Raw genomic sequence first — 26,601 nt, forward strand, 5'->3', positions numbered from 1 at the left:
AACATACTAAAATTTAAGCTCAAAATGGAATACAAAGTCTTTCTTACTAGAGGAATGTATATGGAGGAATGTACTCTCTGCCTTCTGTGAGGTTTTCTAGCAGATCCAAGTAGCTGATGGAAAAAGTAGATAGAAACACGCTAGTAATAAGTGGAAAAGTAGGTAGGAGTGGGTATACAGAGCGAGTAACACTTGATTCTAAATGGAAAGAAACATCAGGTATGTCTTTTCAGAAAAGGTGACATTTGAACTGCTATGAAAGATGAGTAGGCATTTTCTCAATAAAAGAACAAAACCTGCAAAGTTCTTGGGATTAAAAAGAGCACAGTGGGACACAGCATGTGGTCTGTAGAATGTTTGAGATGAAGCTGCAAAGGTTGGAAGAGGCTAGAACATGAGGAGCTTTAAATGCTGAGATAAGGAGTTTGGATTTATTTATAGCAAACTATCCCAAGGATTTAAAAAGGGAAATGATACGGTTGCATTTGTATTTTATAGAAATCTCTTTGGCAGAAGGTAGAAGATAACCTAGAATGTATGAGCGAGCAGGTTTAGAGACCAATTGTTGTTGTTGCTTAGTTGCTAAGTCATGTCTGACTCTTTGTGACCCTGTACTAAGTAGTGTCTGACTCTTTTTGACCCAATGGACTGTAGCCTGTCAGATGCCTCTGTCTATGGGATTTCCCAGGCAAGAATCCTGGAGTGGGTTGCCATTGTCTCCTCCTAGAGACCAATTAGGGATCTGTTATACTAATTTCCAGGAGAAATGAAGACCAAGATGACTTAAGACAGTGACACGATAGGTGGGACAAAGGGAATGACCTCCAAAGACAGTGAGGAAGTGGAAATGACATGATGTTGACAGTGGTGAAAAAGAAGAGTCTAGAATGTTCCTCAAGATTCACATATTAGTGTGATTTCCTGCATGCATCATGAAGCCATTAACACAGGGGATTTTGAAGGAACCGGCTTGAATGGACAGAGATGAGTTTGGTTTTGGACACTCCGAGATTAAGTCATTCATGATCTGTAGTTATAGAGGAGCCAGGTCTGGTCCTCAGAAGAGAGGTCAGAACTAGAAAGATTTGCGTTGCCATGATGGGGTCGTCACTGACGCTGTGAGAATGGACAGGAATCCCAGAGAACGGGTGAGAACAGGGGCAGGCTTATTTGTATCACTGAAGAAGAGTTTCAGTAAGAAAGCCCTGGTTCTCAGTCTTTATCCAAAACTTGAATCACCTGAAAGATTTATATTTTAAGATTCAGGAAGGCAATGTAATCAAATTGTTTTCATGTCCATTTGCTCTGATTTATTTATTCTGCTGGTATCAAGAGAACTAATGTTTGAGATGCCTTAAAATAATTTCTATCTATTTACAGCTCTTTGTGAGCCAGGAAGTCACAAAATCTTTGTAAATTTTGCAAGTATTTGAGAAAAGCCTTCATGAGATATGCTTTCAGACCACAGGCATATGGTGGGAGTGCCTGCCTTCCAAAGTGGAGGCTGAGAAATAGAAAGGTTTGGTTATAGTTCAGATAGTTTTTGAACTGGTTTGGCAGTAATGGGTCAATTCTGTTTTAATGACTACATTTTATTTTCTTGATGGCATACTTTGTCTTTGGATTTCCATGTATATCTATTTTAGAGCTTTTAATATTTTATCTGGCATATGGTCTTTTCATATTAATGATGAGTGTGAGGTTAAAAAATCACAACCTGAAAGTTGAGAGTTATGTTTTATTCAGCAAGACTTTCCAGGACTTCAGGCCCAAGAGGCAGCATCTCAAGTAGCCCTGAGAGAACTGCTCCGAGGAGGCAGAGGTGAGGAGGGAGCTAGGTTAAATAAGAGTTTTGCAGCAAAGGGCAGGTAGTTTGAATATCAAAAGATTATTGTAAATTAAGGAAAGCCAGATATCCCAAGTTAAGGGATTGAGCACTTTTCTATCATTGGGAAGATGCAAGAGTCTGGGCTCACTGAAGTCATGCTTTTGATATGTACCTCAGCTGTTTGGGGCCAGTGTTATGTGTTTTCATATCCTGAGTTTCCTCAGGACTCACTGGCCCCACGCTGGAGGGCTGCAGTCGCTGATGACTGTGACATCCTTATTTACTGATATGGCAGGAAATATTCCGTTTCTCATGGGAGGTGTGAATATGGCCATTTTAGTGACATAACCCAATAGCACTGCATGTAGTTATTTCGTAACTGATGAGCTCAAATTAAGTTCTAGTCTGTTTTTTAATTGAATAACATTTGACATATAACATAGACATTTAAGGTGTGCATATTAATTTAATACATTTGTGTATTTTAGTGATTGCCATTGTAGTGATAATTAGCACCTCTGTCGTATTAATGAATTATCTTTTTTTAACTGGTTAGAATAATTAAGTTCTAGTTGCTTGGCAAATTTGATGGTTGTAGTACAATGTTGTCATCTGTGTTCTAGCCTATTTTCTTCTTATATTGGATTTCTATTAAAATGTGTCTGCCAAAACCAATTGTAAACAACTAGGTAATGTGAACAGATTCTCATATGAATTGATCTGAATGTTTATCAGCGAATAGATTCATTTTTTCCCTATAAGACAAATAAGCAACTTTTTTGTATCTGTAGTGATATTTTAAATTGGTAGATACAATAGGGATGATAATACAACAAAATCTTCTGTCAGTTTTAATAATAGCAAATGAGATTTTTTGTTGCTCTTTTTGTTTCAAGATGCCCTTTTAGAAAAAGGCATTTTTCAAGGCCAGGACAAAAAGTGATTTACCAATTGAAAGGCCATACAAAATGTTATTTCAAATTTAAATGTAATTGAAATATATTAGCAAAAACTCACTCATATCAGAATTGAATTCACAAGCTTAATGAGTGACAAAATTGTTTATACCTAAGAACAGAATCATAATTTAGCAATAAATCTCTAGGCACTATTTTCAAAATAATTTTTTGAGTGTTCTGAGAAATGGCCAGGCATATATGTTTTATACAGTAATGATACATTTTCCCGTAAATAGCATGTTCTTGAAGAATTGGATTTAGCTTGAATTTTTAATAGATTTTAGGATAAACTAATAGCTCAGCTGTTAAAGAATCCACCTGCAGTGCAGGAGACCCTGGTTCAATTCCTGGGTCGGTAAATTCCCCTGGAGAAGGGATAGAGTATCCCCTCCAGTGTTCATGGGTGCCCCTGTTGGCTCAGGCAGTAAAGAACCACCTGCAGTGCAGGAGACCTGGGTTCGATCCCTGTGTTGGGAAGATTCCCTGAAGGAGGGCATGGCAACCCACTTCGGTCTGCTTGCCTGGAGAATCCCCATGGACAGAGGAGCCTGGCAGGCTACATGCAGTCCACGGGGTTGCAAAGAGTCAGACATGACTGAGCAATTAAGCCCAGCACAATACTAGTAAAGTTTACCCAGGGGACAGAGCCAGGAAGCAAAACTCAGATCATAAAGACTACAGAGCTTACATATTAAAAAATTTTTATTTTATATTGGAGTATAGTTGATTTACAATGTTGTATTGATTTCAGGTATACAGCGAAGTGATTTAGTTATACATACATCTATTCTTTTTCATTTTCTTTTCCAATATAGGTTATTAGAGAGTATTGAGTATAGTTCCCTGTGCTGTACAGTAGGTCATTGTTGATTTTCTATTTTATATAGTCTGTTTGTGTTAATCCCAACCTAATTTATCCCTCCCCTATCTTTCCCCTGTGTAACTATGTCTGTTTTCTATGTTGTAAGTCTGTTTCTGTTTTGTAAATACCTTCATTTGTATTATTTTTTTGATTCCACATATACATGATATCATATGGTATTTGTCTTTCTCTACCTAACCTCACTTAGTATGATGATCTCTAGATCCATTCAGGTTGCTGTAAATGGCATTATTCAATTCTTTATGGCTGAGTCATATTCCATTGTATATATGTACCACATCTTCTTTAAGAGCTTCCATATTTAATTAGCACATTGTGTGTGATGTTCCTCTTTCTTGAAGTGTGAATAGAGAACTCTGAGCTTCTTCCCGTCAATTTCTTGCTCCCTTTCTTGTAGGGCTCTCTTCCATCTTTGCAAAGTAATCAAATAGAAGTAAATGAATGGGAAGTATGGAAATGTCCTTGGCTTAAATGTAAATTAATACATGATACAAATTGGAGATACAAATGGTAGAAATACCAGAAAGTTATGTACTTTTACTTTCTTTGCAGGTTTACCCCTTGTGTGATAGGTCTTGCAAATTGGTGGCACCAATTTCATGAGATTTGAAGTATAATAAAAGGTCTATTGATTTTTATCTTTAACACCTTAGTGCAGGTTTCAAATCCTTTGTTATTTTTTTTATTTTTAGGAAGGTACAATTTTGTTGTTGTTTTCCAGTCTCTAAGTTGTGTCCAATTCTTTTCGACTCCATGAACTGTAGCATGCCAGGCTCCTATCTCCCTGCTATCTCCCGGAGTTTGCTCAAATTCAGGTACAATTTACATGGAGTGAAATGCATTAATTCTACAGGGCAGTGAGTTGGACAAATGCATACACCCATGTCATCTACACCTTTATCAAAATGTAGAAGTTTCCATTTGTCCCACAGAGTTCTCTCCTGCCCTCTCCCAGTCGGTCCCCACTCCTTCCTCTCAGATGCTGTAGTTTAGTTTTACCCGTTCTGGAACTCCATATAAATGGAGTCATGCTGTGTGTTCTTTTTTGCATTAGACTTCTTTAATAAATACTGTATAGTCTTTGAGGCTGATCTTGTCTGTGTGAATCAACACTTTCCCCCTTCTATTTTAGTGGTGTATCATTGTAAGAATATTGCTATAATTTATATATTTATTTTCCTGTTGGATGGATATTTGGGTTGTTCTGCTTTTTTATTATTATGATAAAGTTGCTGTGAATATTCTTATATGGTTGGTTTTTTTTTTTTTTTTTGCGATCAAATGTTTTTCTTTTACCTGTGAGTAGAATTGCTTGGTCACACAGCAGATGTATTTTTAACTTTTATAAGATGTGGCCAAACCGTTTTCCAAAGTGGTTGTATGGTTTTAAATTCTCATTTCATATTCCCATCAGCAATGTATGGAAATTCCCCTTGTTCCAAATGCACTCCACATTTGGTATTGTCAGTCTCTTTAATTTTAGCAGTTTTAGAAGGTATCTTTTTATAGCTTTAATCTTTTCAATCTTTTTGTAAGATTAGAGTTTAATTTCTTTTAGTTTTTTGAAAAAAAATCAGAAGCATTCCTGGGAAGGCAGAGACTAAAGTTTTAAACTGTTCTGTATTGTAAAATCAGTGTATTTTATAGAGTTTGGAAAAGACTGAAAATTTTAAGTAATAATGTAAAAATTTCCTGTAAGTCCACAATTTAGTTTTTTAAACATTTAATTTCATATACATAAATTATAATCTTAAACTCTTACATCAAGTGTGCCCCCAAACTTTGAATTTTATGACATAATAAAATTCAGTATATCATAGAGTATATCATGATTTATTTTACCATTTATCAACTTTCTTGGATTTGGATTACCCCTAATTTTGTCCTGACATGAATAATGCTGTGTGTGGAACATTCTTATAACTAAATCTTATGTATGATGCCGATTACTTCTTTGAGACAACTTCTTGCCAGATCACAATGTTGCCTCATTGTCCTGTTTCCAGTCTTTATATCTCATTGTCTTTAATAGAAATCCCAGAAGTAAAATCCCACTGCTACTATCAGATATCCTTATCATGTGGCTGCTTAAGAATTCCTGCCTCACCACTAAGACTCAGGCAGTGTATTTATGGTGAATGTTCTTTCTTTTAGAAAGTAATGCTTCTGAAAGTTGCTTTCCTCATTAATTTCGGTTGTGATGAGTGTTCCATTCATGGAGGTACTCTGTGCAGTTAGCATAAAATGTTGAAACTTACACAGTCCGATTAGTTCTCTGAAACTCCTGTGTCTACTGCCTTGTGTGTTAGTGGCCGAAAAGTGACAGTGTTAGTCGCTCAGTCATGTTTAAGTCTTTGCAACCCCATGGACTGTAGCCTGCCAGGCTGCTGTGTCCATGGAAATTTTCAGGCAGGAATGCTGGAGTGGGTTGCCGTTCCTTTCTCCAGGGGATCTTCCTGACCCAGGGATGGAACCTGGGTCTCCTGCATCGCAGGCAGATTCTTGACCATCTGAGCCACCACGGAAGCTCTATATTGTGTGAAAAGTCAGTGACACTAACACCTGAGGAATGAGTTGATGTGAGCCAGGTGAGGGTTAGGGAGCCGGGTAGGAGCAAGCAAGGGTGAGGGAAGAGGATGTGCTCTGATGCCATTAGGCAGGAGCAGCTGCATCTGTGGAATGAAGAGTGGCCAGGTTGGCTGGAGCATAGTGAATCTCAGGGGACAGGATGCTGGACAGGGCTGGGGGGAAGCAGGGCTGTGAGGTCCAGGCCCCTCACTTGCTTCAGGCCTTTGACTGTTGCAGTTTGCTAGAATGTGATAACAGTGACAGATATTAAATGTCCTTTTCCTCCTTTTTTTTTTTTTTTTATGCTTTCTTGCCTTAAATTTCACTCTGGTAGATATTAGAATTGTGAATCTCCTTTTACATGAAAATTTTTTGTTTATTGCCTTTTTGTCTGAGTTTTACTGTTTCCATTTTTTTCTTTCTATCTTCACTTTCTTCCCCCACAAATACAAATGTATACTAAAGGTCAGACCCTCGAGATGAGTTTTGAATACTTCTCCTCTTGAAGCTTGTGGTTAAGTATCTTGCAAGTAGACTCTATTTTGGTTGTATTTTATCACTTTTGACCTACTCTGAGCATCTGCCAGTTTCTCTCTTTTCATCCTTTCTCTTCTTTCTTCTTTCCTTCCTCTTATGGCACATAGGATTTTCAGTTGATGATCTTTACTTGAATAAGTGAATACGTTGTTGTGCAAAATTGACACATAAAGAAAAATATAAAGCAGTAAGTAAAAGGTTGTCCATTTCCTCTGGCTTCTACTTCTCTTCCCAGAAAATTTATAACATCAAGGGTTTGATCCATGCACACACACTCATACCATGCCTTTCACTAATAAAGATTTTTTATTTAAAAATTATTTCTAAAAATCTCTTAAGCTTTTTTTCTGCCTGTATATATGTATTTTTCTCATATTTTAAAGAGCTTCATTATATCATGTCATATGGCTGAACCATTAAAACTACTGGTATATTCTCTGTTATTGATATCCCATTTGTTTCAACTTATTTACTAGATATTATACCACAAGTGCTTTGGTAAACTTGTTTGTGCATATATTTTTGTGCAAACATGTAAGTTTGCATGTGCAAACCCTTTTGTGTGCAGTGGCTGGTATAATCAAGTACAGACACTTAAAATGTTGATACTTCAGAACTGCGTTATCAAGGGCTTCATCTATTTCTTTTTCTATGAGCATGAAAGTGCCCATCTCCTAGCATTCTAACCAGTAACTGATATTATCAGTCTTTTTAACTTTTTCAGTCTAGCAGATTAAAAATGAGATATTTAAAGTTTCTATTTCCCAGTTACTTGTGAGAGTGAGTGCTTTTTCTCATTTTTATTTCTGTTTGTATTTCTGCTTTGAATTTCCTATTCACAGCAGGGTTGTGACTTTCTATTTCACATGTGTCTTTACATTTCAGTGGAAGGTTAGTAAAGGTTGCTTCAGGAGCTGCTATCCAATGCTATTTTAAATGATAGCTTTAAAAGTTGGATTTTGAAAGTGATAGGGGCAAGGTTGAGTGATAGCATTATGTAATATCAATTTCCTTGGACAAGTGTTTCAGTCCTGTTAAACCTCAGCTGCCTCATTTATAAAGTGGAGATAGCAATAGTGCCTACTACAAATAGTACCTACTATTTGTCATGAGGGTTCAATATTTTTGTGATGGTTAATTAATATTATATAAAATGCCTAGAATAACAGCTGGCACAAAAATTCAACTGACATCGTTGTTATTGTTGTCGTTGTTACTACCACTTTTATTATCAACATTTTGTGATAGTGAGATGTGCCTTTGGGAAAAATGCCACGGCAGGAGCAACTTAGCCCTGCTGGATATACTTCCAGGTCCCTCTTCTACCCAGTACAGTGGTTCTTGATTTGGTCCCCTTTCAGTTGGTATTTTCCTTCCCAGAACTTATGCATTTATATCCCTTTCATGATTTTTAAAGCGTGGTCCAGAAAGAAACAGAGAAAGCTGTAGTGATTGGGGCGTGTTTGTGGGGCGGAAGGGAGCTGCTGTTGGGAGCTAACGGTGCACCCTCACGGTGCGTCGTGAATCCCGTCGCACGATGAAAGCTGGATTTCAGAGGCACCTGCCTCATTATCCAACTTCTGCTTCAAAGATGGAAAGAAGAAAGTGAAGCAAACCTCTTCGTTTAGCCTGCCCTCAACAAAGGCTTAGGGGATTTTCTGAGGCACAGATGTGTGGAAGTTATGGTGATTTAGACTGACTCCTGATGGAATTTATATTCACAACTGAGAAGAAAAGACTTTTGTGAAATCTGAACTTCTTCTTTAAAAATTCTTCAACAGAAGATAAAGGTGATGGGTCCCTTTTATTCCTGAAAGGAATCTCTGCCTTCCAGTTTCTGATTGAATGAACGTAGGTACCTTGGTCTGCTTGCTTATCAGACCAGTCTCAGAGGAAGCAGTCACCGCCAGTGAGGTTTGGAGCCACCAGTGAGGCCCATGTGCTCACAGCTTCACTCTTAACTTTCCGAGTTCAAGGTCTTTGCCTTTAGGCATTAAGCCTTGACTATATACTTGGTCTTGCAAGTCCTACTTGGAGGAGCAGCCATTAAATTATTACTAATCACTAGTGCTCTAATTGCCATTTATGATATCCCTAAGAATGGATAAGATTTAAGGCGTGGAAGATATTACCAGTTGGAGATTAAGAGGAATAAGGGAATTCCTTTGAAATATATGCCTGCCTTGAAGAGGGCAGGCCTGGAGAGATGTCAGATAGGGTGACATGAAGGCATTTGTTGTCTGATGCAATGAGATGAAGGCAAGAGTGAATACAGAGGGAGGCAGCTCTGAGAAAGGCCAGAGAATAGTGACCTCACCTATTCCTGAGTGCTGTTCTATCTCCATCCATCCCATCAGCCCCACCCATTTTACCCCAGACCTAGAATTGGTAGTACATTGAACTTAACATAAAGAGATGGTTTCAAAAAAAAAAAAGAGAGAGAGAGATGGTTTCTTCTGCTTCTCTCCTCTCTCCTTTTTCTTCCTCCTACCTCCTCTTACTAAGATTTTGACTGTTTAATAATTTCTCTGCGTTATAGAGGAGACTGTGGATTAAAAGTGAAAAATTTCCTCTCCACTTGAAAGTGGATCAACCTGCATGTTGCTTTTTAGATTAACCATTTATTTGGTTATCTGCAGCTCTACTGGTAAAGAATCCATCTGCAATGCGGGAGCCCTTGGTTCCATTCCTGGCTCAGGAAGATCCCCTGGAGAAGGAATAGGCTACCCAGTCCAATATTCTTGGGCTTCCCTGGTTGGCTACGACAGTAAAGAATCTGGCTGCAGTATGGGAGACCTGGGTTCGATCCCTGGGTGGGGAAGATCCCCTGGAGGAGGGCATGGCAACTCACTCTAGTATCCTTGCCTGGAAAATCCTGATGGACAGAGGAACCTGGTGGGCAAAGAGGAGTCCATGGGGTCGCAAAGAGTTGGACAGACTGAGTGATTAGCATACACAGCATACTTCTCACTCATTACTTAGTGAGATGGTTGGTCAACTGAATTTGGAGGGGATTCTGGAAAATACCAAATGTAAAAGCCTGGTAGCTCAAATGGTAAAGAGTCTGCAAGGCAGGAGACCTGGGTTCAAACCCTGGGTTGGGAAGATCCTCTGGAGAAGGAAATGGCAACCCACTCCATTATTCTTGCCTGGAAAATCCCACGGATGGAGGAGCCTGGCAGTCCTCAGTCCATGGGGTCACACAGAGTTGGACATGACTGAATGACTTCACAAAACCAATAATTCATAAAAACCACTTCTATTTCTACCTTGTATATTTTATATGATTTGACTACAAAATAGGTTAATCAGTTACCATTAACCAGGATGGGAAACATGAAGAGAAAAACAGATTGGAGAGTGGAAGAATTTAGTTTTTGAAATCTTGAGTTTGAGGTGCCTATCAGTCATTCAGGTAGAACTGTTTTACAGCCAACTGAAAATAGGGGGCTGGAGCTCCAGAAAGAGGTTTAGACTGAAGATTTGCAGTCACTACTTTAAAAAGCTTCAAATATCAATTGCTTGTAGAAAACTGCTTTAGTAATAGTTTAACCTTCAATGAGGTTAAACACAATTGCTTTTTAAAAAATTTATTATGTTATAAAAGTTTTTTCTAATTTTTGGTTTTATAACATTGTTTTAATTTTTCAATAATTATCCACTGTCAAGTTTCTGCTTGTTCTTAATTATTTCTCTTGAATCTCTTTCAGTTGATAATCTAATCCTAATGCATTTGTATAATACATTTTAGAGCAAAGGATAACTAAGTGGGATCCAACAGAAAGAAGAGAGAAGACTAATGACAGGAAACCTCAGTTAGTGTGACCTTTTTGAATTCTGTATTGAAGGGTTAGCATTTATTTCTAATTAAAACTTATGAACTTATTATTGAAAATCTTTCATGAACCCTATTCAAAAATAGAAAACTCTAAAATATCAAGATAGTTATTATACATGTTGTGATTTGCTAATAAACATTAAGACTAGCTGAAACAGCAAATTTTAGTGAAACAAATGGTTAGAATTGACAATAAGAGTGTAAGCAGGATGTTAGTTAATTAACATATGACTCCCATTTCCTTTCACTTTGTCTTTTGCTAAACAAGTTTGAGTGATATACTCTATGTGGGCTGAAGTTCATAATACCCATTTCATCGTTCTAGTGCTCCCAAGTTTGGTGAAAATAAGATCCAATTTACTTCATCTGCTCTAGAAATATTTATACTATTTTAGCGATTGAGTTTTGAATTCCTGTCTACATCACCTTTGCATCTAAATAGCCCTTGTTTTCCCATGACACTTTTATAATCTGCCTGTCAGATATAATACTGCTGTTTTTTTTTTAGATTTTTTAAAAATTTGGACCATTTTTAAGGTTTTTATTAAATTTGTTACAATATTGCTTCTGTTTTATGTTTTGGTTTTTTGGCCAAGAGGCACCTAGACTCTTAGCTCCCTGACCAGGGATTGAACCCATACCCCCTGCATTGGAAGGTGAAGTCTTAACCACTGGCCTGCCAGGAAGTCCCTCATACTGCCATTTTAAGCTTCTGAACTGCTTATTCTTCTTACAAATAGGGAGCATCTCTTGCAACTGTATTAAGTCATCTATTGGTTTATTCACTGAAATGTTCATCATTTTTCTTTGTGTATTTGTAAATGTCTTGTCAGATGGAAACTTTCTGGGTCAGTGTGGAGTATAAAATAAGGAACATAAACAAGTTTTAGAATGTTTAGACTATTTCCAAATATTAGACACGGTATGAAATATTTCTTTGTTTTACACTCTGTCTAGTTATTCTGTGCATTTCCAAACATGCTTTGGAAGATAGACAATGTGTTAAAGACAAGCTTAACAGTTCTAAGCAATTCTGTTCCCATTCTCACAATTTTTTTCCTGTTTAAGAAGCCTGGGAAGAGCTGATGTTATCTAGCTAATATCTGATGGACTCTGTTGCCTATGTGTGACCAGTGGTATTTTAAAGTAGTCATCTTACAGATCACAGTGTTCAAAATACCAAATTAAAATAGAAATCTGAGATTAGAAGTTTCAAATGATAAAGAAAGATTGCTTAGATGGGTTGATACTTAGCAATCAAGTGAAACAGCAATAATTTGTCAAGTGTCTTGAATTTCTCTGAGCATAAAATACTCTTAAGTTTAAAAAAATGACTTATGTCACATTAGATGATATTTGAGATAACCTCAGTGTAACAAAGATTGATATTTGAAAAAGTAAGTGTTTTGTCTCATTACTGTGAAATTTTAAAGCACTTATTATTTTATGTTTTAATTATCATGTCATTCCACTTTCATGAGGAGGAATTTCTTTCAATGATCTGCTTTTTAATTTGAAAATATATCCATTAATCTCAGTAGCTTTTAATCAATAATGGAAAGCTGAGCAAATGACATATTTTGCTTTATTAATTTATTGCCACTTAAGCAGTCCTTTTCAAAGCAAGAGTCTTTGTAATATTTCAGTCTGCACCATTCACTTCTCTGTGCTTTTTTGACACTTAGAGAATTCATCTCCATTTAGTGATATATGACTTATTCTATTTATTAGTATTGAAGAAAAGAAATTGGAGGTTGCAGATTGATTACAGAGAAGTAGCTGCTATTTTTGCAAAGAAGCTATGGGAAAAATGAGGACAAATCAGGACATGATGGTCCACAGTTTGGGACTGCATTCCAGTGGCCTCTTGTGGGGTGACTCGGGGGTTGATGAAGTCTGGAAGGAAATGCTTTGGACATAAGCACGGAAGGACGAGCTTGACTGAGTAGAAGTGATCCAGAATCTTCCTTCTTATGCGTCTAATTTATTCTACATCTCTGCAGTAGCAGTTGATTGTCCACATCTTTAAGTGAAAATCAGGCACTGAACTCCCAAAAGATGAGATACTGGAGGAACACTTCTGTCTGCATTATGTGAAACAAAGCAAAGAGAATGGGTAAATGACTCAAATCCTGCAAAAGCAACCAGAGATATTTGTGCCCCTCAATAAATGGTGAACCATAACTAATAATGAACTACTGGTTATTCCTTTTTTCACATTTATAAAATATCATTGACTTTTTCTTTCTTTAGTGTGCTATACTATTTTAAACAGTATGAAACTATATATTCATTACTCTGAATTTTATTTTGGGTAAACGTATTTTTCTAAAAGGTCTTAAACAGCACCACTGCATATTACCATAACATACAAATATAGACTTTCTTGTGAATCTTAAAAATTAAAATAATTCTTAATTAAAACCATGTCATAGTTTGTTTTAATGTTTTAATAAAACTGTCAGAAATTCTACATTGACTAGCCTCTTTTAAAAATAATATCAACCAAATTCCTTAGTTGTAGCTCATGTTTAAATATTCTAATAGTGCTGCATATTTTTGTTAGTATACTGTAACATTCAATCCTGTTCCTTTGGGTAAGAGGGTCAGATTAGATACACAGAGGAAATCGCCCTGACATGGGACCAGCAGCTCTGGATGATGGGACCATGTGCTGTCACTCATCAGCTAGAGTGGGCTTAGATGTGTTGACCCCACCTCATATCTGTCCATGAAAGACTGATGAACTTCCATTGACTGAGAATCTGCTCTTTGTTGGGCAGCATGATTACAAATCTTTACAGCAGTCCTTCAAGGTGGGCATCACTATATCCGTTTATAAATGAAGAAGGTGAAGCTCAAGCAACTTGCCCATGGTCACAAAGCTAGTGAGCAGCAGATGCTGAGATTTCAAACCATCTGGATATAAGCCCATGTGTTTTATTCCACAGATTTATAATCATCTGAGTTACTTATATTTCAGTTTTGGAAATCACTGTCCTGACCATTTTCTTCTGCTTTTCTAAACCTTTTTTTTTTTTTAACTGTTGTAAATTCTTCAGAAAAACTACTATTGATTTTTAACTAACCACATTTTGAACAGTTGTTCCTTGACACATTTTTCTAAATCTGATTGATTTTTCAGTGTTTCATCACAGATCTTCTTAAGGCAAACTAATTGCACATAGTCTGTCAAACTGGATGTGTCTGTTCACATCCATTGATATAATTGTAAATAAAATTATTGAAAATAGCATTTGCATACCTCTCAGTGTGAGGATTCTTTTCAGGTTTGCCTTTCACATCTTGTCTCTAATTTATTCTGGTCTACTTACTTTATCAGTTGGTTGTTGGGTTTTGTTTGTAATCTCCCTGTCTGTGGTTGTCTCTACAGAAATAGACGAATCAAAAGAAAAAGTGCAGCTTGTGAGACTATTCTGTCAGAATGGCTAATTCTTTCTGTAAATGATATACAATGATAGAGTCTTGGTTTATCATCCAGACCTGTGCTAGTTTGTTCTTTGCAGAATTGAATTCTCTTGCTTTCTTATATTTTCATCCTACATCCTGAAGTCCAGCTATATAAAAAATGTCTTCATGCTCAGACGTTCCTTTTGTAATGGAAAGAAACTTTAATTGCTGCAAGGCTGAAGGTATCAGCTATGATCAAAAGTAACTGCACTATTTTAGCAAGATATACATTAATTGCCCCAGTGGTTGAAAAATGTTTAACAATTATAAATGATGGAGTTAGCCCTATAGGATCAAGGAAATAATTTTAAGATATTTTAGTTATTTTTAAAAGTTCTGACTTGAGTATTCTTATCATCTTATTACTTCCAGTAACTCAGCTTCCTTTGGGTGCTTACATCCTCAGCAAATCCTGTGACAAGCTATGCTTCATCTTATGCCTCTGTACTTTGTATCTGGAGATTATGGAATTGAGAAATTGACTTTGACATAATTTTATAAAATTATTGTGGTAAGATTAGCCTTTCTCTTTTGTCTACAGATCTGATATCTGGCTGCTGTAAACCTTCGTAGGTCAGTTCTGAAAGTTTAAGAAATGGGGAAAGCGGAATGTAGTGGGGTGAGGTGGAATCTGCCCTCGTCTGTTGTAAACTCTGGAATGATGCTTATTAAGCTGTCTGGAGTCTAAGCCAGAGTTAGGCTCAGAAGCTCCCCCAGGTGTATATTCACCTATAAGTATCATATTGTTTGATCATTTTATGCATGTTGTCAGTACTGAATAAAATTTATTAAGTAGATATTATTAGGAAGGGCTTTGTTTAGAATTCTTTTTTTTTTACATTATAATTACCAATTTAATTGTAAATTCAAATTGTGTTCTAAAATGAACAGTGACACTAAAAAAGATAACAGACATCTAACAAATACTTATTAGATAGAGGAGAGAGGGTGTGAATGGACCAAGTATTGAATGTGTGAAAAATACTTAATAACAACTCTAATAACCTTTGTTTTCTGGGCATATCAAGATGGCACCCCCTTGAGGGGAGGAGCAGTGAGGTAGGAAAGTGGTTATGGATGCAATTAGAGGAAGTGGCATATTGCAATACCCAGTGGTGGAATTTTCTACTAGCTGAGTTGACACATTTTAGATGATTTTTTTTCATTTTATTTATCTAATTATTAAAATACATATAGCAATACATGACTATATCTCTAAAGAAAGTAAAATATTTCCAGATAAATTGATCTATCCTCGGATATACTTCTCCAGGGGAAGAAAGTACTTTCTTGTCAGTTTGGCATGTATCCTCCAGACCTGAATTTGATATATTTATATTTTATATATATGTATATACATATAGAAAACATAGAGTTTTCATTTGTATGTGTATGTTTTATATAAATATTGTACTGTATAAATATACATATATTTATAATAATATCTATATAAATCAGTACTGTATTATACAGTTCAACATACTGTATATTGTTTATCATTTTTCAAGAATGTTTTTCAGAGTTTTCCACTTAGCAACTCTGGTTAAAAAGAGTTCCATACCACCATTTCTTTTTTCTTTAAAATTTTTTAACATGAACCATTTTTTCAAAAAGTCTTTACTGAATTTGTTACAATATTGCTTCTGTTTCATGTTTTGATTTTTTGGCAGTAAGGCATGTAGGATCTAAGTTCCCCACTGGGGGTTAACCCCACGCCCCCTGCTTTGGAAGGCGAAGTCTTAACCGCTGCGCCACCAGGGGAGTCCCCCATGCCACCATTTCTATCTCAGGCAAAACTGTGAAAGATATGAAATTTTTTTTTGGCCTGTTATTTTGTTCATTATCTTTTTTATCCATTCTTGTTTTTCAATCCCTCCTCTCTTCTTCCTTATCCTATCACTTAGACACTGAGGAAGAGATTCTTGCCCTTGACTTTGAACTTAAGTCACTGTATTACTTACAACATGTGTACTTATCGTTAACACCAAATACAAAATAAAGTACTTTGTTCCATTTAAAAGAACTTCCAGTTACCAGTAAGTCAATGTGGAAAGGTTTCAGGCAGCATGAGATTTCTTCTTTGTCCCTGAAGTTCCACCTATTATGTACCCATTCTTTTGGTGAGGCCTTAAAACCAACTTAGCCCGAGTGTTTGGGAAAAAAAAACAAAAGCACATATTTTGTACAGGCCTTACATCTAATTATGGAATCATGTGTTGAGTTCCAGTTTATAATTTGAAATCGTGGGCTCCTCTACCCAGCCAGAAGGAAGGTTATGAAGCATTAAGATTGTTCAATACGTCCAGATGTAAAGGAAACAGATTATTTGCTCTGAGAATATGTAAAAGCATGCACCACTACAACTGTTATGAGATAGTGATGGTTGCAATATAGCTAACAACCCACTGGCCCTAAAAAAAAAAAAAAGAACTTCTATGTTTTCTACCATCAGGCTTTTGGCTCCTCTGGGGTCATTTTGGATCCCAAGCTTTAAAACAATTTTTACGGCTACTTACATATACCTCTGTGGTTTTCAAATTCACAATCCTACTGGTGTTTTCTACCTTGAGGAATGCATACCTACTTATTATATGTCAGCCATGATGCTAGCCATTTTTGTGTACTTCATAATTTATTAATGATGTCAGATTTAATATGGCAAAGATTAGGATACCCATTTTACATGGGAGGCCATTGAAGTTCAAGATCACTTAACTAAAGTGGTTGTTTTCATAATTCAAACTGAGATACTGTTAACTGCAATGTCTGTTTTTTCCACTAAGCTTTACAGTTTCTTTTTATATCCTTCATTTTCAAACAATATTGCGTAAATTTTTTTTACAAGCAGTCTTGCATTATATTTTGGACTCTCACTCTAAATTAGTGTCGTTTTGGAGCAAGTTTAAAAACTAAACTATGGAGTATTCATAATTAGGTATGAATGTAATTTGTTATGTTGGAAATTCTGTCAGCCAAAACCCATTTAAAGTCTTGCTGATAGAAGTTTTCTTTTCACTAAGAGCATCTGCTAGCTAAAATAATGACCAAGAGAGAGAAGCCACTCAAACAATCAAGTCTGTTCACTGACTAAACTCATTTCTCTGTTCCCAAATTCTAGATTAATGAAGACCCTGAGTTGTTTTGAGGGATTACATAAGGAATTTTTCTATGCCCTAGTAATGTCTTCCCAGTGTTTTGAAGAGGAATTAGAATTTTATTTATCTGCCTGTCCAGTTATCTGACACTTTTTTTTAAGCTTATTTATTTTTGATTAAAGAATAATTGCTCTACAGTATTGTGCTGGCTTCTGCCATGCATCAGCATGAATCAGGCACAGGTACATATGTGTCTCCTCCCTCTCAAACCTCCCTCCTACCTGATCCCACTCCTCTAGGTTGTCACAGAGCCCCGGTTTGAGTTTTCTGAGTCATGCAGCAAATTCCCAGTGGCTATCCATTTTAAGTACGGTAGTGTATATGTTTCCATGCTGCTCTCTCCTGACACATTTTTTTTTAATGTAATGGACTTGTAGTTTAGCATTTCACCTTCTTTTTGTTGTTGCAAAATTTTAATTTATCTACTTAAAAGTATTTCCCCGTTAAAATATCATCTGTACACCTAGTGTAATTTGTTTATATATTTTACGTTGCCTTGAGTGAAAACACGTGTGTTCTGGAATGACCTGTTTTTGTATTAACTGATACCTTTACTCTGCCTTGGTATTTGAACTCATCAAAGCAAAGTTTATTATTCTAAATGGGCTTGGTGTTTTTGGTCTTGTATTTCTTGTCACAATTCTAAGCATTTTGCTTGGCAAAGATAATGCTGTTTTGAGTCTAACAAAATATCTGAAGATTATTGAGTATATTTATGCTTAGCAATGGAGAAGGAAATGGCACCCACTCCAGTATTCTTGCTGGGAAAATCCCATGGACAGAGGGGCCTGGTGGGCTACAGTCTATGGGGTCACAAGAGTCAGACATGACTTAGTGACTAAATCACCAAACCACCGCCATCATGCTTAGCAAACTTTAAATAATCAGGAAGTATATTTGAAAAATAAACTTATTCTTCTGAATTTTGAGTGAATAATTTAACTATTTCACAAGGTGAGATACCTCTGGTTTTAAATGTGATCTATGTTATTTAAATAGTGAAGTTGTTACTGAGTTTTGGGGACTATGTTGTGACATGTTGGGAGATGTACCATTGAGACACCAGAAGTTGTACCTATGTTTGCTTTATCCACTGGAACCATTGCTGAGGATTTGTGAAATGGTTTAGGAATAGCATTTCGCTGATGTGTCAGAAATGCAGGCAAGGTTTTCTGTGTCTGTGCATTTCTTAGATTGGCAGGATCTTCTAAATAGTGATTCAAATTTTAGAGAACAACATTCCATGAAGCCACTGGCAATATCATTAAGTCTACCCCCACCTTTACAGTCAGTCTTATTGCATGTTTCAGTTAAGTTTGCCTGTCTGAAATATAAGCCAATTTCTAATTATCCACCCCCACCAAAGAATGCTGTTCTGCTTGTAGCATTGTCACAAGAGCATAAATTGTTCCATGCCTAGAAATGTCAATTAGTATTGACATTTTTATTTTTGTTATTTTTTTCAGAGCATCAGGGCATCGGGCCTTATCCTGTTGGAAACAATCCTTTTTGGGTCTCTGCTTCTATACTTTCCAGTAAGTAGCATATTTTTATAATTGCATATCAAAAATAACCATTTTATTTTGCTGCAGAAGTATATTTGCTTGTATATACTATATTGTTTATATGTTTATATATGTGTACAAATTTGTATGTCTGTATTATCTTGTTTACTGTATAGATGTAGATGTAAATGGCTTTACAGATATTCAAATCCTGGCTCTTATCTGGGTGACCTTAGACAAGTTGGTTAGCATTTCTAAACTAACCTTGGTTCCTCCTGTAAAATGGTGCTAATTATACTTTTCTTCCCAAGTTTGTGAGAAGCAGTTAAGTGCATAAGTGAACTCACATGAAAGGCATGCTTGGTATATTCATATAAATATTGGTTTCCTTCTGCTTCCTTCCTATTTGAATCAGAACCAGGAGACACACCAAGTAGTTAAAGCTGAAAATTTCTAAGTGGTTATGTAGAAAAATAAACAGAATAAATGTGTGGGGGTACTAGTGGTGTAGATAATCATAATCTAGACCTTCCTATCACACTCGTTATTTATCTGTAACCAGAAAATAGTATTGATGCTACTGATTCAATTCAACCAGTTTCTGTTCAGCAGTGCTTTGGTCAATGTCATTTCTCCTGCACAAACTTCAGTCCTGTAGGAGTGATGGTCTGTTTGCTCGCGGCTCACTATTGTATCTGCAGCGCAAACCTACTGCCTGTCTTCATAGTGGAAGCACAGTAGATATGCAGTGAGTGAATGAAGGAGGTTATGCTTGCATGCGTTTAAGAACTATACCCTAAAGTAGTGACTGTTGTCCTATTGAAATAGCCTCCAAAGAATCTGCTTGATTGTAGAAGACCAAGAATGATAGTCCTTATTCATATTACTTTATTTAGTACCTACTAGTTTTTAGCTAGGCATTAAAACACTTCTTAAGATTATTTTTAGGTGTTAGTAAATTTGGGTTTATTTTTTACTTATAAGATTCATACTTATTCAAATCCAGGGGCTGTAATAAAGGATACGGGCCTAAAATCTATAGAAGAATTTTAAAGCCTTTTAAACAGGAGAAGTATTCTAGAAAAGAAGGATGTTAGAAAGAATAGCAAATGTTAAGCTGCTAAATCTTTAAAGCAGTCATTAGAGACCCTTTCATTGACTGGGATCCAGTTTTGAAAACCGTCTAATGGACCTACACCTGTGACATCAACAACAGAGAAAAAGAGGAGAAAGAAATGGAAACTTAAAGAGAACAGAAGATAACACAATTCTACTTGACACTTCTGTTACACCTAGGAGGAAAAAGGGAAGAGAAGACTTACTGATTCAATCCTGTCCAACAGGAACCTTAGGATACCTCACTGTGTTGACTTCATCTTTAACTGTCTGTTTCACCTTTCATAACATAAATTCTTTCTTCAACTTCTTGAAATATTAATGGGTAGCTTTCCAGTTCATGCTGTGTACTTTGGTTTTAAATAAGTTAGTAAATAGTGTTCATGCTCTGATGGCAGAAAGGGCCAAATTATTCAATGAAGACTTGGATATAGCATAAAATACAGAAGGAGAAAAGACATAATATACTAGTGATTGAATATGGGAAAGAAAGTAGTTTTGTTTTACGTGAGAGAATGGGGATGATGTCTCATCCCCATCTCAAACCTCTGGCTACCTAGGGAATGTTTATGTACGTGGGTGTACATGCATAGAAATTTTTGACAAGAGTAAGTTGGTCTTTAGACCAAAGCTCATTGGCTTTCTTAGGTTTAACAGAAATGAAGTTTATGACTTTGAGCTTGAGTTTTTCCTATAAGGAGGACCTCTGTAATAAGTGATAAAAGTGATTGAGTAAATATAGCCAAAGGATCTAATTATTTGATGGTGTAAATGTGACCTCTATGGATCTGTTAAATATCTTACTACTTTCTCTGTTCCTTCTGTGGCCTGTACCAGAACTGCTCATAAAATTTTTACTGGGGGTTACAGTTTTGTTTTTTTTTTTAAGTGTTCTTGAGTAAATTAGAATTGTTTTTCAAGCTAGGTAACTCCTTGGAAGGACGTTTTGAGGATATTCACTGTTCTAGTGAGTTGTTATGCAATGAGCCTTTTCTTCTTTTTATGCTGCATATTGTTGTACAGATTTGCAAGAATTAAGGTTATTTTTGCCTTTTCTAAGCAATCTTAGACTACAGACGATTTCATAACAATGCTTATATTGGAAAGTCCAAATTAGAGATTGTCATCATTCTGTAGATAAGGACAAACCAAAATCTGACTAAATTTAGCATTGTTATAATTGGGTAGCAGAGAGCTGAAGCATTTAAAACATTTTCTTACAGACTCTCAAAAGAGACTCATAATTTGAAGTCCATAGATTTGAGAACAAATGATTAGTCTTCATAATCACCTAAATAAAACTTTCAATTTATAAAAGAAAGAAAAAAACTTAAAAAATCAGCTAAAGTGTGTTTTTCTTGCTAAATCACATAAAATGACATATTATGGATTAGTAAAGCATATTAAGTAATATGGAGTCTAGAGGTTTGTTTTTGGCTTGGCTCAACCACCAGTTTCAGCCAATAAAGTGCATTTTTTGCCTCTAACCTTGGTGATCTATTTGATTGGTGGATGCGCCTTTCTATAAAGGACACCAATACATGTATAAATATGGTACTTACTCTCAGGTTGATCCCCCTACACTCACACCCCCGAGTCCTATTAAGAAAAGAGCTGTAGAAATTAAAACTAGAAGGGATATCAGATACAACTTAGTCTTGATTCAGCCTCTGTTTTGCAATGAAAGAAGAGACGCTGAGAGACGTTGCAGCTCCTCCAGCTTTCCTCCATTAGGTGATGGGAAAGCCAGGAAAAGACTAGTCTCTGGTTCCCTGGCCCAGCGTGGTCTTCAGTCTGTGACATTGCCTCTGATGGAGGGGATGGATGTGAGATACAGGTGGTGTTACACAGTGTCATCAGGGAGGCCCGTGTTCTTTCCTCTTCAGGCCTGCAAGGCAATAAAGGCTCAGAGAATAAAACAGGGAACCAATTTAAAATAGCTTGAGGTTTGGCACTAAGGAATTTGATGTAAAACTCCCATGAGCTTGGGTGGACCGTGTTATTGAACCACATGGAGTTTCTGATATTCAACTGTTTTACCTACAAAAGCAGAAATGTGATCTTTCAAACCTAATCAGTCATCCTATTAGACCATGCCAGGTTGGTTTCAGTGGCAGAGAACCTAACTCAGTTAACAGACTGCTTTCTCTGTGACCACCCCAAAGCCTAAAACTAAAACTTGGACTTCTGCTCCTGTTAGAGCACGTGTATCCCCAGAAGAGGAGAAAAACCAGGAGCATGTTACTTCCCTGCATAGAGTTCAAAGGGCAGGAAATAAAGGACAGAGAGGTGAAAGTGGGGAGAAAGGGTAAGAATGAGATCATGAGAATACAGTTGAAACAGCTAAGGTTTTAATCTGTTATTATTATTACTTATTTTGATGCTCAAATTAATGCAGAATTGCCAGTGGGAGACCCTTCAAGCTCCCTCTTGCCTTCTTTTGATGTGTGACTTCACCGTTCTCTGAACACCTCTCTACTTGCTAGTGCAACAGAAAGTTGTTTCCATGCCCCAGCCCTGGACTCAGCCTCTCTTCTCCGAGGAGCTCTGTGCTTTTTAGGGGGAAATGGTAGTAACTGGATTCTGGGACAGTGTCACTTCCATTGTGACAAACGCAAGGCAGAAAGTTCCCAGTTTTACAACTCGGCCACTGTTTCTCAAACCTCAGTTATCTAGGACATTTTGTAAGGAGATTTCTCCTCAGCCCTAAGATTCTATCCTTAAGATAGTTCTTAAACTGATCTAAGACTATATCTTACTTGGTTTCATTTAGATCCATTTGGCTTGATACCAAAGCAAAAGAGGGAAAGGAAATAGACAGGAAAGTTACTACCCAGGAGCACAGCAGTACTATGGAGAAAACAATATGGGGATGCGGTTTCATGCTGACATAGCTTCAAGGGTACCAGAATTACAGAACTTCCCCAGGGGCTCCGTGGTAAAGAATCCGCTTGCCAATGCAGGAGACACGGGTTTGATTCCTGGGTCAGGACAATCCCCTGGAGAAGGAAATGGCAGTCCACTCCAGTATTCTTGCCTGGAGAATCCCATGGATAGAGGAGTCTGGCGAGCTACAGTCCATAGGGTCACAAGAGAGTCAGACACGACTGAATGACCAAACACCACACAGTAACAACAATCCCCAAACATCTAGAGGATTTCAGGCATATTGGCTTAAATATTGAAATCAAAAGACATCAGAGAACTAGACCACCTCTTCAAGGGAGTTTGACTTGTGGGATGCCAGGTCAGTTTGTTCTCCTCTTTAGGGTAGGTTAGAGGAATAGAAGAAATGGCTGGGGGACTTCCCTGGTGGTCCAGTGGCTAACACTCCATGTTCCCAATGCAGGGTTCCCAGATTCAGTCCCTGGGCAGGGAACTAGATCCCACAAGTAAGACTCAGTGCAGCCAAATAAATTTAAAAAGGAATGGTTATAAATACCCTGGGGTTTTGTGCAGTTCTATTTGCCCCCTCCTTCCTGAGCTCCTCTTCCCTAGCAGCCGTCAGCCTCCTGATCTGATGAGTAGGGGGAGCAATAGTTTGCAAGCAAAGGCATGGAGGTTATTCACTGTGCCTATTCCAGGGTATTTGGTAAAGAGACTTGGGTCAGCAATGTGTCAGGAATTTATTAATAATCTTCCTTCAGCTGAAAGAGTTCTAATAAACCAAGCCTTAAAGAGTTAAGAACTGGACCCCTAGCTTGGAGAAGTTTTCATCTTTAAGCAAATAAATACCAATTAGACTATATGTCTCAAAAATACTTTGTTGCTTTTATGAAATATAATAATTTGTTATTTACAGACTAGGATAAAATGGAAATATACAAGGAAAAGATCAACAAAAGTTGTTATTATCCAGAGATAATCATTGTATACATTTGATCATTTGAGACATCTGTATATGCACATATATAAATTGAAATAGAAAATGGATGGGTGGTGGAAATTGAGATACAGATAACTTTTTAAACAAAAGTTAATTGTAATCATTATTATTTTAATCAAAACACTGAGGTGGTACAAACTATTACCAATTTTTAGATAAATGAATCTTCATAATGAACATTATTAGTTCTAAAAGAGCTAAAGTTAAAAAATATTATAAAATGTTTTAAAGTTGGATTAATTATTTTTTTCTTAGCTATGTTTCAACTTTTGGTAGTATCACTAGAATTCAGCTGACAGCTAAAAAATTGAACTCAAATACAATTTTTTTTGCCCCTTATTCCCACTCTCTGAGTTTTCTTAGCTAATCATTTTTGAGTTGTTAATGTTTATAATATGTAATTTTGAAGCAACAATTCACATAGTCGTTCAGCCTTAGGTCTGTATTTAATGTCTTCCATTAATCTGTGTAGCCCGACTTATTCAGTACTCATTTATTTTTTATTGTTGCTTGGTTTTCATTAACAGTTTTTCATGCAGAAGTCGTGAGTTCTGTAGTTCTTGGGTTCTTACATGTTTGAGAATCTCTGCCCATTGTCCTTATACATGAAGAATAACTTCCCTGGGTGTAAAAAAATCAAGACCCACTTTCTGTTGCTCAGAATTTGTGATTTTTTTCTGTTTTTGGATCTTAAGATAACCTGATTTTTCCCATGGATGACTTGGTATTTTTGCCTTAGTGCCAATAAGTCATTCTTTTTAGTCTTGCGATTAAATAATCAAAAGTGCTCCTATACCCAAAAAACTGAAACTCCCTTTGCCTGGAACTCACTTCTTCCTATTATATTTGTGACAGCTTCCTCACTTCCTTCACAACTTTGCTGAAATATCTTTAAGGTGAAGTTCACCCTGTTGATCCTACTTTAAATTGCAGACAATGCTACTCTTCATAGTACTATTGATCACTCTCACCCTGGTAATTTCTTTTGCATGGAATTTATCACTTTATATATGAATTTTATTAATATTATTTCTTATACATATATATATTTTTAAATTATCTGTCTCCCTCCACTGGAATGTAAGTCCACTCCTGTATTTCAGCACCTGGAATAGTGCCCGGCTCAACAAATGTATTTTGAATGAATATTTTTCAGACATTTTTCATTGATGAACATATGCAGTGTAGCTCTTCCCTTATATTATTAATGATGGATTTTCATACCTTTTAAAAGTTATGTTTTGCATTTTTATTTATAATCATGTTTTTAATTATAAATCTCAAGGTCAGGACCATGTCTGTTATGTTGGTTTCCAATACAGCACATGAAAAATTCATGGAATTTCAGTATAATTCCAACTAAAACTGTTACACATATGCATATATACATATGTGAATGTATAGCTGTATACCTCTGTCTTTATTTTGTGTCTCTCTGTTTCTAGACCACTATCTTTATCTCTATGATTTCACTATGGGGAGGTGGAAAAGAATGTGGACCAATAACAAAGAATCTTCGCTTCATGCCCACAAAGTCTTCTTTGACCTCACAGTGCACTCCTCTCTGCCTCTCTCCCTGCCACAACAATCCTGGCCTCCTTGCTCTTCCTTGAATGAGCCTGTCATGCGCCCACCCTACAGCCTTGGCAGTGGTTGTTTCTTCTTCCTGGAGCACTCTTGACCCCCATTATCTCTCTGGTGAACTCCCTCATCATCTCTAAATCTTTGCTCAAATGTAAATTCTTCCATGAAAGGGACTTAACTCATTATTTTGAAATAAACAGGAAGAGATTAAATAAAAAATTATGACATTAAAATGAGAATAAACCACCCCAGTTGCAGAGAATTTCTAATGGGACCAAATGAAGACTGATTCAACAATGATGCGGAGGCTGAAATGTCACAATTTAGTCGTAGACTAGGGACATAATGAATAATCCTGAGAATGCCTTCATAGGAACAAATGAGGAGGTCAGCAGTGATAGAGAATTTGTCAGTCAGATGGGGTTTGAGTCAAAAGAGAAGCAATTGTACCTCGGCAGCAATATCATAACTAAAGCATGTTTTAGCTTTCTAGTGAAAAAAAAAGTATGGAAAGAATGACATGTCAGTTCATTTCTAATTCTCTTGCCGGAGTTTGTGGATTAATGTCTTCACCCTATGGGAAAAACATGGCAGAAACTCTTTTTTTTCTTTAAATATTTATTTATTTGGCTGTGCTGGATCTTAGTTGTGGCACGCAGAATCTTTGTTGTATCATGCAGAATCTTGAGTTGCAATACACGGTACATGGAATTAGTTGCTCTCCGGCATGTGGGATCTTTGTTCCTTGGCTAGGGATCGAACTTACATCCCCTGCATTGCAAGGCGGACTTTTAACCACTGGACCACCAAGGATAGTCCCTCTCTTTTTCAATTGTTACTGTTTTTCCATACAGAAATGCACTTAAATTTTTCCATGCAGGCTCAAGACACGTAAGTAATTAGCTATTTCTGAAGTTTGGTAAGTTATTTTCAGTTAGTAGAAAGGCTAACAAATTTACACTTGAGGTTTTAAGTAATATATGTGAACATGTGGTTTTAGAGAATTTAAGTCTGTGGGAAACATTCTCAGATTTGTCAGACACATATATCAGCAGATTACCACTACTCTGAGATCTTATTTTTGAGCAGTTGACATAAGAGACAATGAAGATACTTAAACATGTTTGAGAGATAATTAAGAAAATAGCTACAAACAGAATAAAAGTTGTTAATGTTAGAATTAGCAACATGTCCTGAAAAATAGTTTCCTCTTCAAAGTTAGTTCTTGGGTAAAAAAGTGTAGAAGACTTAAAAACACTATAAAATGCTAG

At 36.6% G+C, this 26,601-nt stretch overlaps 1 protein-coding gene across 1 annotated transcript in view; it reads left to right on the top strand.

Annotated features, from left to right (window-relative positions):
- GPR158 (G protein-coupled receptor 158) overlaps positions 1-26,601 on the top strand; it is a 294,063-nt gene that overhangs the window by 190,659 nt on the left and 76,803 nt on the right. The window contains exon 5 of the mRNA XM_020911658.2: positions 18,706-18,774. Coding sequence (XP_020767317.2) covers positions 18,706-18,774 — 69 coding nt within the window. The remainder of the gene's footprint in view (positions 1-18,705; positions 18,775-26,601) is intronic.

This window comes from Odocoileus virginianus, chromosome 9, assembly GCF_023699985.2.
Source record: "Odocoileus virginianus isolate 20LAN1187 ecotype Illinois chromosome 9, Ovbor_1.2, whole genome shotgun sequence".
Taxonomy (NCBI): domain Eukaryota; kingdom Metazoa; phylum Chordata; class Mammalia; order Artiodactyla; family Cervidae; genus Odocoileus; species Odocoileus virginianus.